Raw genomic sequence first — 11943 nt, forward strand, 5'->3', positions numbered from 1 at the left:
TGAGAAGAAGGAGATTCAAATGTTTTCAATGCTTGGTTGTCAAAACAGTAATGGATTAATTTATTTAACAGAAAAAATAGAGTAACAAAATCCCCATGCTTGCTTCCCAGTAATTTCTTGCACTGAAGTACAAGCTTCATTAAATTTCCAACATCTATTGGATGTGGAAGCAAAATCTTCAGAGTATTAAATTAGGTTTGACAGTGTTGTAAGACAGGGAAGTGGTGTGGAATGCAGATGTGCATGGTCCTGGTTTTGTCCTTTGGGTGGACTTAGCCTGGTGTAATTGTAGCTGTGACTGAAAATACTTTGGGTAGGTATGTTCAACTCGCTCCCTTTTGCTCTTTGAAGGTGGCCTTAAGGAGCTTAATTGTTTTCCCATCTGGCTTTGTTCCTCCTTATTTCTGCCTACCTGAAATCTTGAATCTGTACAGTTTAATTGGCTATCAGAGATACAGAAAATACAAGCTGAATTTTTTATATATAGAAATATATGGAGGTACAGAGTTGTGTGTAGGTATAATTAAACATGTACATGTGTCATAGTGAATACTGTCAAGAGCAGAACATTCAACACCAACTTCACTTGTTTTTTCTTCTGTAGGAGGCTAATTCTGGAAGTGCTGACTTGGATATCCAAGACTGTTAGTTTTTGTAGCCTGAAGGTCAACATGTATGCTAGGGGGAAAGATTTATAGGATTATGGTCAACCAAAATGAAGGAGCTGCTGTGAAAGGATGAATGTAGTGAAGCATGAAGTATGTTAGACTGGGAGCACTGCACAAGATATTAACAGCAGTCAGGGAAGGCTCCATCCTGGTGATTTGTTGTAATGCACAGGCTGCTCTCCCCTTATCCACTTGAGCAGTGGCTCACTTAAGCAGCAGTATTGTACTTTAGGCAGATAAGAAAACAGCATCCTTCATCAGAAGAAGTCTTTTTAATCTTCTTTTTGGTTGTTCAATCAAGAACATAAGATTGTCGTGGTTTTCAGTGCTTTTTAAGTAGTTCCTTATATCTTTTGGAAACAAGGAAAAGTGATGTATGGTTTTGTTTTAAAACATCTCTGCAGTAACAGTTTTAGAAATTGACTTTTAAAGATACAGAGAAACCATCATTGCATAACCTCATAATTAATGTAACTCAGAATTAAACGCTGATGCTCATTTCATACTTGAAAAAACAGTGTGTCTGTGACAACCTTTTTAGTGAGCCTTTTCTCCAAAGTCAGAGCATGTAATGCATACTCTGACACCTCTCTGCCAGGATGGTAATGTTTAGAGGACAGGTCATTTTCTGCAGTCTGTAACAAAAACCTTTGCATTGATATGCATTTATTTTTGCTTCTTATGAAGCACATATATCTTGGATAAATGTGCTTTTAGTGTTCCAGCATAAAATGGCTAGCACAGACTGACAGGGCTTACTGAAAAATGAACATATTCTCTCTCCTTTGCCAGTTCTGGATGTACCCAAGTGAAATACAACTGTTCTGTGCTGTGTTCTTTTTTGGCTTGCCTGGCTGCATTGAGTGGGGGAAGCAGGGGGCAAAGGCAAGGAACAGGGATCAGAAGTGTGGGCAGGAGCCTCAGTGTCCCCATTGTGCTGGGGCAGGGACAGGGGGGTTTGCAGGGTGGCCCTGTGGCCGTGGGGCAGCAGCTGTGCCTGCCAGGGACAGGGAGGGCACAGGTGGAAGCCCAGGGAGGTGGTGGCAGGGCAGGTCCCTGTGGGGAGCTGGGCACTGCCCTCAGCTGCCCGAGGAACCAGGCAGCTCCTGGCTCTGAGCTGCTCAGCCACGTGAGGAGGCAGCTCTCATTAAATTGAATCAATTTCAGGTTTTCAAATTGAACATAAGAGGTTTTGGGTTTGCACTATGGCAGAGGTTTGGAGGAGAATGTGAAGGATTGTGATGGCTGGGAGAGCAGGCAGTAAATCAGGGTGAGGAACTTTGCAGCTCTTTTTCACTGTGGATGCTGACTGCTGCACAGGTCATTCTCGACCTGTTATGAAATAACTTCAGAAGGCAGGAGCATTCCCTGCACAGACATGGGTACTTTGGTATGCAGACTATTCTCTAGGACACATTTTTTCATTTGTCTGGTCACATGTTGGTATTGTATGGTGATGTGGGATGTGCACTTTTATTTCTGCTGAGACAACTGTGGAAGTGACAGCAATTCATTTACTTGTGCTAGAATGAACATCTGCTGCTGCCTTCCCTCCTCAAATAAAGCAGAGAAAGATTACTTACCTTCCTTTGGGTTGGCTGTCTAAACTTATAAGTTGTTTGAAATAAACCTTCCTTCACCTCAAAACAAAGGTGCAGAATAAAAGGAAGGACAATGTTTGATGGAAGGGCTCTGTGTTCTAAGCACTAAAAAGTCCTTGAGCACTTGTGTGCTGAAAAAACAAGAGTGAGAAGAACTGCAGTTTTTCCAAAGCACATGTTTCTCTGGTATTCCTCATAAGCTTAAATTAGATATCAGTTGGTACTATATTTAGAAAATTTGCTTGGAGTCTCAAATGAATTTTTCCAGAGCAAGCTGTGCTCCTGGAAATGCCCATGCCTGCCTGTCAGTGGTATCTCCATCCCAGCCACGTAGCACCTCTTGGCTTTCACCAAGAATTCTCCTTTTGCTTTTGATAAAAGCTGATTGCATGGCCTGGGTCTCTGTTCCTGTAAAATAAAGATACAATATTAATTCTGAAGGATGCTTTGAAGTATGTGGCTCCACAGCTTGAGTGGGATGTGGATACTTGGATATTCTGAAATGTTGCCAAGAAAGTGCAAAACAATGTTGCTGTCAGAAATTTTTTTTGTGAACTCAGCATATATAGGAGAGCTTCTAGTGTACGAGGGAAAATATTGTTGCTTTTAATTTGTGAATATTCATAAACTGAGGAATAGATGTTCTAGTGTTTGGAATTCATGTTTTTGTAAGATTAGAGACATAATAAAGAGTTATGAAAAACCTCTTAATAGCTATTTTGCTAAGGCTGTAATGGTGGATGGTTTCTCTAATTCCTGTATTGTGATTCTTGGAAAATATTCTTTTATCTAGGTAACCAGCATTACCCCAGGTTCTGGTACTATATTAATATTTTACTTTTAGGGATTATGAATAATTAGAAATATGAAGTTGTTGGTACTTCCTTAGAACTTAAAAGCCTTTTGTGAATTAATTGGTGAACAAGATAGCATGAACCTTTTCTCCCCAGTCTGGATTCCCCATTCTCCTGGCATAAGCATTGCTTTGCTAAGTCAATTTTGAGTCCTGTGCTAATATCTTATTATACATACGAAATGATGGTGTCTCCATGTTATGCAAAGGAGAAAAGTTATACTTTCTGAAGTTTTGAGTGATGTGGGAACTTCCTTTGGAGAAACAGCATCATTCAAATGAACAGATTTCTCAAGAATCAGACCACTGCTGAGTCTTGGGTTTCTTTGCAGTTCAGCACATTCATTTTCTGTAATTTCTTTGAATTTTGAAACAAATTCAAAGCAACCATTGGGTTACAGGCATGGCTGCCATCACAGCTGGAATGATATAACAGCAACTCTATTTTTATTTTGTAGCTGATGCTTTTTTCAAAGCTGCAGTGAGCCTTGTTCCTGAGGTGCCAAAAACGATCAGTGTAGATGGAAAGATGCGACCTTCTGATGCCTTCCTCCTGGAATTCCTGTGTAATTTCTTTTCCACATTATTAGTTGTTCCGGTAAGTTGAGTGTGTATGAGTGGCACACAGGTTAGTGTAGACTATTTTGACTTTCCTGTTTAAAAATTTAGAATAGACTGGGCTTCTGGAGTGGGAAATGCAGGGATTAGTTTTCTGTGAAAAGATGAACTGTTCTGCTCACTGACTGCAAAATCACTCACCCCAATGCAAAATGGGGAGGCAGAACAACTGTGTGGAGGCACAGCTCTACCACTCTCAGCAACACCTCTCACTAGAAGTGGATTTGGGGTAGAGTGAAATCTCACCATCATTTAATTGTGTAAACATCATTTACTAGTTTATTAGCTAAGTATTCAAAAATCTCATACCCACGAGGAGGGGAAAAATATAGAGCTCTAGTTGCTATTAGTTTCAGTTACTTTGGTATAGGTTGCCTAATCATTGGAGTGAAAACAATAATTAGAAGATGTGTTTTGGCATAACCTTCCTCCTCTGATGAATATTTCACAAAGTACTACCATTCTACACCCTTCCAGTTTTTAACTAACTGTCAAATTGAGAGAAAGATGTAATTTTCTCTCCAATATTTTCAGTTATATCTAAAAGATGAGGGGAAATCGTAAATTACCTGTATATTAATTTCTTCTTGGAGACAGTGGGTTTTTCCTCCTCACTGAAACCTCCCTTATAGTTTTCTCCTTCCTTTTTCCTTTGCCTGTTTGTGAAGCAGCACTCAGTGTGGTGCTGTTCAAATCCTTGCTGTCAGAGCTGTGCATTCCCCCTGCTGCAGTGGCAGGGGTGTCCCCTGTTCAGAAGGGTGGAAGGGAAGGGGGAGCTGCCCTGGGATGTCACTGCTGTCACTGACTGCAGGGGTCAGGCTGTGAGGGAGTGACTGGGATCATTGGCAGGTGACTGAAGAAGGACTGATACAACCTCTCAGATTCACCAATGAAAAATAACTTGCAACAAGATGCCAGCATTCAGAATTTAGCTTCCCTAACTCCGTTCCCTATTTACAGAAGATCAAAGGGAAGTGTCCCCAGTGGACTGTGATTTGTCCTGTGTGTCCTGGTGCCACTGCTCCAAGTGCCAGCTGGAATTAGCCTGGTGCAGTATTAAAGCTGCTGGTAAAACCTCCCAGCTTTTGTAAAGCAGAGTCTTTCTTTTCATTTCATGTGAAAAGATTGTTGATTGTCTGTAACTGACTTCCCAGTGTAGGAGTTCTTCTGAAACTCATAATTATATGAGTAATACACTACATCTTACTGATACGATTTTAATAACGAAATCTACCCAGTGTTTAATTTTAGAGGCTTAGCTGTTAAGAAGCTGACAATTAATTTTGTACTGCTCCCCCATGACTACAAAACAAAGCATTTCAAAGTTTGTCTGTGGAGGCTGCCTGTATCATGTTCTGCTTATGGGTCAAATAGGCATTTTAGATGGAAACTGGAAAAAAAATTCAAAGGATTTGCAGGAAGCACACTTAAGAAAAGTAGCTGTCAGCTTTAATTATATTGTAGTTCTGCTTTTATGGAGCTCAAACTGTGACTCTACACCACTGAATGGCTGCAAATAATCCTATTTTTGTTCCAGAGATGTGGTGTTGGTTTTGATCTATCTTTTTTCTTCTCTGTAGGACCACCCAGAGCAGGGAGTGTTGTTCCTTGTGCGAGGATTACTGAATGTGATCCAGGATTACACCTGGGAGGATAACAGTGATGACAAAGTCAGGATTTATACTAATGTTTTGCATCTGCTGTCTGCAATGACTCAAGAAGCATTTATCTACCATGTAGATAAAGGTAATACCTGAGGGGGGCTCTGGCTCCTGGCATTCCACCAGGACATTGGTAGGACATGTCTTATCACCACAGCCAGTTAATGAAGACCAGTGGTAATCAGGCTCACAGGATGGATTATTTTTCTATCCAGTTCCAGGTATTGTAACTTAGATTAATCCAAGAGTAGGCTCCTGAACAGGTGCAGTCTGTTCTTTCAAGTGAATCTGTGCAGAGTGGGTTCCTTAGTTTGCTTCTGGTGGTGTTGGTGCAAATGCTTATAAATGTGAACTTTTCAAGTAAAGATTATGCATATGAAGGGTTTTATTTAAGTCTAAAGCATCAACTTGATTTATACTTATCGTTGGTGTTTCATCCACATTTATTAACAACTCCAGTTTTCAGAATGTAAAGCCTGGTCTTCATTATTTAAATGATGTATTTGCTGCTTTGAAGGCAGGCTTTGAGTTCTGGAAATTGCAGTAACTTGCAAAAATATTCAGAATTGCTAGAAAATTCTAAAGATTTTACCTTTTGAAAAATAGCTGTCATCTTTTTTGTAATAATTTTTGGAATATTTTGATATATGCTCTAAAATTTGAATATTTGCCTTCTGATTATAGATTACTAAATTAAGGTAGAGTAATAAATAAAAATCCTTTCAAGCACCCTGAAGATTAATGAGTCAGAGAGGCCAAGATGGTTTGACTTTTTCTTTGTTGCACAGACTTTCACAGAGGGGAAGGCTGGAATGTGTTCTGCAGTTCTGGTGAACAGTCTGACAGATTTACCACCCATGACAAAACACCTCTTGCAGTTAGCAGCACAGAAAATAGCTGTCAGTGGAAGTGCTCCCCTGTAGTAAATCTGCTGTTCAAATTCTGTAAGGAAGTGTGCTTTAGCTTTTTCTTTCACTCCATTATAACCAAAATAGCTGCGTAATCCCAAGATGAGAAATCGAAATTAATTAGATTTTAATGGAGAGAAGCATGGAAATATAAATTAGTAATTCTCCCCCTGTAGTAGGGCAATGGGAGTTTTTTCTAGGTGGATCTTGTACCTTAGCTTCTTAAAATTAAGTTTACTTGGAAACAAGGTATTATCTTTCATCTATTGTGCTTTCTGATTTACCTAGAATATATTTAAACCTAAAAAAATCTTTTGCCCTTCTTCTTAATAGAACATAAATAAATTAGGGCAAAAGACATGTTTAAAATCACAATTATATAAGCTGTAAAAACTTGAAGAGCTCTCTCCCTCCTAAGAATCCTTTAAGGTCTTTGAAACTGAAAATACACTTTCTGAATTTCTATTCATTACTTTGAGGTAATCATGGGTTTATTTTAAGGAAAAAAATGCAGTTTCTTTTTGAAAATCTGGTTATTTTCACTAAATAAAACACAAATTGTTTGGCCCAGTGTAGATGATGGCCATACTCTTCTAAAGTGATGGGAGCAGGGAGTCTGTGGGAAGCCTGAAAATTGACATGATATGTTGCTTAACATTGAGTCTAGGGGATATTTGTGAGCCTGGCTGCATCCAGGAGTACAGGACTGGCTTTAAGCTAAAAGATTCTTAGGGTTTTGCTCCTAAAATCAAAAGGACATAGTAGGCAACCAGGTGGTAGGCACTTAAAAACCAGTTCTGTTTGTGTTTCATGGAGGAGGGTCATTTCATGGAGTCATTTTATGACTTCCAAATGTGGTCTTCTATCAATACATGATGTTTCCAACAGCAAATAAATGTATAGCTCTTTGGCCAGACCTAAGCTTGAATTCGTCTCTGCAGTTGATTCCAATGATACTCTGTATGGTGGAGACTCCAAGTTCCTGGCTGAAATTAATAAACTGAGTGAGACAGTGGTGTCACAGATCCTGGATCACCTGAAAACCCTGGGAAAGGAGGAGGTATGTTCTTACTCAGCTTGAGTCAATACAAAACCAAAAGTAATTTGGAGTTGAAGAAACAGACCCCCTTTGACCAGGCCTTGGTCTTTTCAAAAGCTTCAGGAACCTCATAGCAAAAGGAAATTGGGTATTTGTACTTGTTTAGAAAGTGAGACCATCACATAGGCAGGCTTGTGGTGGAGACACCTAATGATGTCCAGTTCTGTAATGAGCAAAGTGAGAATTCACAGTTAGTTTTATTACTGGGGAAAATACAGTGAAAGCCACCTATAATTATAAAAGTTTCAGATCACAGGCACTGAGATGATGTCAGGAGAGAGGTACAGAGGGAGGAAATAGTTGTTTTGTCTTTACTCTGACTTTAGTATATTTGTTCAATATAAAATAAAGAAAACTCTAGGCAGCTTATTGAATTTCTTGATTGGAATTCAGAGGCTCTGAGGGATCAAATCTAGCTTAATGGATTGCATGTGAAAGGCAGGTGACTGATGTTTGCTGAAATAATGAGAACTCACTGTTCTGTTAATGTACCTGTTTCTGAGAATGGACAGCTTCCCAGTCAGCCCTTACTGGATGGCTTCTATTGATAGAAATCCTGTGGCTGGTGGCCTGGAATGGGAGGGCAGGGCGTGATTGATTGGATGGAATTTTTTAGATGGGCTGTTTGCACAGTAGCCCAGAGTGTTTGCCAATACAGAATGTGTTAAGTGATACATATTGGGAGGACACTGTGCTAAGTTTAGCCTTTTCTCTGCTTTTGCTATCCTGTTTGTCCTTCCTTGAGCAGTGGCAGAGATACAAGATGAAAATATCCTTTGCTCAAATCCTCTGCATCATTGTACACATCACCTCAGGGAACAGCAGTTCTTTTTCAGAACAGTAGCAGCAGAAACAACCATTCTAGCACAGCTAAGAATGTCCAATGGTCCAGGTCTTGGAAGGAAATTTCAACAGTTTTCAGGAATGTGGGTTGTATATTAGGGATTTTTTTGCATCTGACTCCTGTATGGAATTTGTGGGTAGGAATGTTTGTAGGTCTTGAAATCCATGGTTTCTGAAAGGCCTTTTTTTGTTTGTTTTTTCCTTTCAAGCATGAGTAGGGAGATGCTGTGTTAGTTCACTGAGGCTGTTGCACAGAAAACTGGATTTTAGGCTGAGCAGCACAGATACAGGTGCTTGGCCTGCCTTTGCCTTGGCTTTGCTCCTCTGTCCATCCTTATTTACAAAGAGGGACATTTATTTTGCTTTGCTGAGTGAAAGCCATTGAGAGATTTAGATAAAAATTGCTTTGTAAGAATGAATAGTTGTTTGAGGAAGCTGTTGTTGCTGAGGAAATAGAAGTGATGAGAATATTGTCAGAGATCTCTAATTGTGCTAAAGTAAAGCTGGTCATAAAATCACTGTGGTATTTGGATTGCTTCAGTGTTGGTGACCTTTTATTATTCATCTTCTTGGTTGCTCATTTAAATGAACAAGGCTCTAATGATTTTGTGTTTTTATTGGTTCATTTCCTTTAAAAGCTATAAAAGAAAATAATTTTTTCTCACAATAAAATCCTTTCGCCAAAATGGCAACTTGGAAGAGAACAATGCATTTTATTGTTAACACAGTGTGGTCTTTTCACAGTATTAGAGAATGCTTCATTTGTGTGACAGTGCTGGAATGGAAATTTTTAGTTCTGGACAGTTCTGTAAAGTTCAAGCTGTTTCTGGTCAAGAGAACATGGAGCAGTGAATCCTCTTTGCTTTGTGTGGGGGGAAAACTGCTCTTATGCCCTTAGGGTCCCCCCTCAGGAATTTTAGGGGAAGTAGCTAAAAATATGGTGCAAATATGTTTGTATCACCAGAGTTTCAGTGAAATAGCAGGGAAAAATATCTTTGGTTAAATAAATAAATAAAGTAGAATAGAGTGGGGAGACAAAAGCCTGAAGTTGCATTAATTTAGACTGATGGCAGTGGTCTCTCTAAAAATGTACAGCTAGGGTGCTCTGAGTGCAGGGTTGGTTGGTGGGAGGGTGATTTCTGTGCAGTGGTAGGGAGTCTGGAGTTGTAAATGTGTCAGACCTACACACTGTGCTGTGCCAAAGTGCTGTGAGGTGTAGGAGTCTTGAGTAATTATTTTATTTACAGCAGCTTATGTTGATTTACAGCTAGGGCTGTTTGCTGCATTTGGAATGGAATATGAAAACTCTGTTCTTATGTCTGTAACTATTGCTGTGTGTCACAAAAGGAGTGCCCTTTGAACTTCTGAGGGCTTCAGAGAAGCTGCTGAGGTTAAGCTGGGTATTTTGGGATGAGTGTACAGTAACATGGGAATATTTTTGTTTTCATCCTAGACCCTGAAGAGGCAGAGCCAGCTGGCACTCTATTTCTTTAACACCATCCTGGCTCATGGGGACCTACGGAACAACAGACTGAACCAGCTTTCAGTCAACCTCTGGAATCTTGCTCAGAAGCATGGCTTTGCTGACACCAAGACTATGGTAAGGCAGGGAGACAGATACTGCAGAGAGGTTTTAGTTCTTAATATCTTTTTCCACTCTTTATTTGGGAAAAGGTAGCATTTTCTTGATGTGAATAAACGTCATCTCTTCACAAGCTACTATCTTAAAAAAATCAAATTATCTTAAAACCCCAACAAGTTATTTTTCTAAATGCTTCCTAATGAACAAGCAGCTTCTCTTATTTCAAGTGATTTGTATCTTTCTAGAATTTTAATAGTATAACAACCATTAAGGAACCTGAAAGTGTTGGTTGTTCTTAACCTTTTGTTCAGTACAGAAAACTAGCTTTAAGAGAAATACTGCATTTTTATTTTGTGGAGGAACTGCCTGGTCAAAGCTGGTAAAGTGGCATTTGAGAGCCTTTAAGAAACATATACATGATAATGAGTGTGATAAAACACCTTCACAAAGATGAACTGATGGCTATGAAATGAGACACTGAAAATCTCCAAATACCTTTTTTCAAATCTAGGTGAAAACCCTAGACTACATCAAGAGGAAGAGCAAACAGCCTGAAATGAGTCATTTCACAGACTTGGCCCTCCGGCTTCCTCTGCAGTCCAGGACCTGATGAGAGCCTCTTCAAGGAGTCACCTGCACAAGGGAGCATGGAAGCAAGGCCAGAAGTCACTGATCTCCACTCTCACTGCAGGAGTTCAGTGTTTGTTACTTTCCTTAATGAGACACATTTACTTGGCACAGCAAAGGTAAAACTGTTCTGAGTGCAATAATTTAACCTGAGTTTCTGTATCCAGTTTTACCATAGCGTTGTTATTTTAAATGCTGATTTACATTCAGGAAACAGTTGTCTTGAACCTCTATGGCTGCAAAAGCCTTTTGAGATCTGTTGTAATTTTAACAAAAAAGGAAGATAATCTGTACAAAGGAGTTCACAGCCTTAAAACTTCATCCCTCTTGCAGAACAGTCATTCTCCTCTGCAGAAAACAGCATTTCAGTGTAACAGACCAAGTTACCTGTCTGCTTTGGGATGCTGCCAGCATTGACCTGGCCGGTTCCAGTGGCAAAGAAAAATGGCTGAGGTGTTGCTGTTCTAATGTCTACATTTACACAGACATGTTTATGTTTTCATTTTAGTCCAGTGGCATTTTGTAAAATAGAAGGAATCTTTAAATGTTGCAAAGGAAAATGGAAATTATGCAAAGTCCTCTATATTTGCAAAGTACCTATCACTGAATAAAACAATTTGCAGTTCATCTGTGTGTTCTGGGGGAGTTTCTTTGTGTATACAAATCTATCACCTTACCCTTCTGGAATTTAGTTACATATACTGTTATTATTTCTAACAAAATTTCACTCTCACCCCTTCTGCCCCACGGTAAGGAACCGTGGTGAGATCATCTATCTATTGCTATTTTTTTTTTTCTCCTTGCCAGGCAAGTAGCTGAGGGCTCAAATTCAGCATTTGTTTCAAACCAGAAAACAGAGCCTTAACTACCTGAATTTGAGTAAAACAAGAGCCAAAACCTGGAAGGGCTGGAGGAAGCTGGTGCTGAACACTGAGAGCAGTAGTGCAGAACAGCCTCATGTTGAGGTAGTGGTGGTTTACATGAACTTCAAAGGAGAAGGTTTTCTCCAAGTTTAGACCCTGCAGGAAGAGCATCTCCCTCTTCCCAAACACAGGAATGGATTCATGGGCACCCCTTCAGATGGAGTCTCAGCATGATTTTCACTTCCTCTCAAGAGCTGCCCAAAATGCATCAGAACCAAGTGCTCTTTTGTTAAGTGTGTTTTCTGCTGCAGGCAGATGATTTCAGGTAGGGCAGTCCATTGCAGAAAACTGCTGTGGAAAGTGAAGCTGTCTTTAATGATAAAGAAATTGAGTAGTTCTGTTGGTGCTACTCTCCAAAATGCTTCTACTTCCATTTTTAGATAAGAGCTGCTGATTGAAAATCCAACTGCCAGAGCACAGTTCAAATACAGAGGATGTTCAATGCTGTTATTACAAGTTAAGATTTTTAAGAATTACTTCCTGAGTTAAAAGTCTGCCCTCATCAAATCTGAGGGCACACCACTAGTGTGTCTTCAAAGTAAAGCACCATCATTTTGTAC

At 39.7% G+C, this 11943-nt stretch overlaps 1 protein-coding gene across 5 annotated transcripts in view; it reads left to right on the forward strand.

Moving 5' to 3' along the window:
• Window positions 1-11087, forward strand: part of VPS35L (VPS35 endosomal protein sorting factor like) — a 51342-nt gene extending 40255 nt beyond the window's left edge. For all 5 annotated transcript variants that reach the window (XM_064390876.1, XM_064390873.1, XM_064390874.1 and 2 more), the window contains 5 exons: window positions 3581-3720; window positions 5321-5486; window positions 7251-7369; window positions 9705-9851; window positions 10345-11087. In XM_064390876.1, coding sequence (XP_064246946.1) covers window positions 3581-3720; window positions 5321-5486; window positions 7251-7369; window positions 9705-9851; window positions 10345-10443 — 671 coding nt within the window. In that variant the 3' untranslated portion in view covers window positions 10444-11087. The remainder of the gene's footprint in view (window positions 1-3580; window positions 3721-5320; window positions 5487-7250; window positions 7370-9704; window positions 9852-10344) is intronic.
• The last annotated feature ends 856 nt before the right edge of the window (window positions 11088-11943 follow it).

The sequence above is a fragment of the Passer domesticus genome, chromosome 15 (assembly GCF_036417665.1).
Source record: "Passer domesticus isolate bPasDom1 chromosome 15, bPasDom1.hap1, whole genome shotgun sequence".
NCBI classification, from domain to species: domain Eukaryota; kingdom Metazoa; phylum Chordata; class Aves; order Passeriformes; family Passeridae; genus Passer; species Passer domesticus.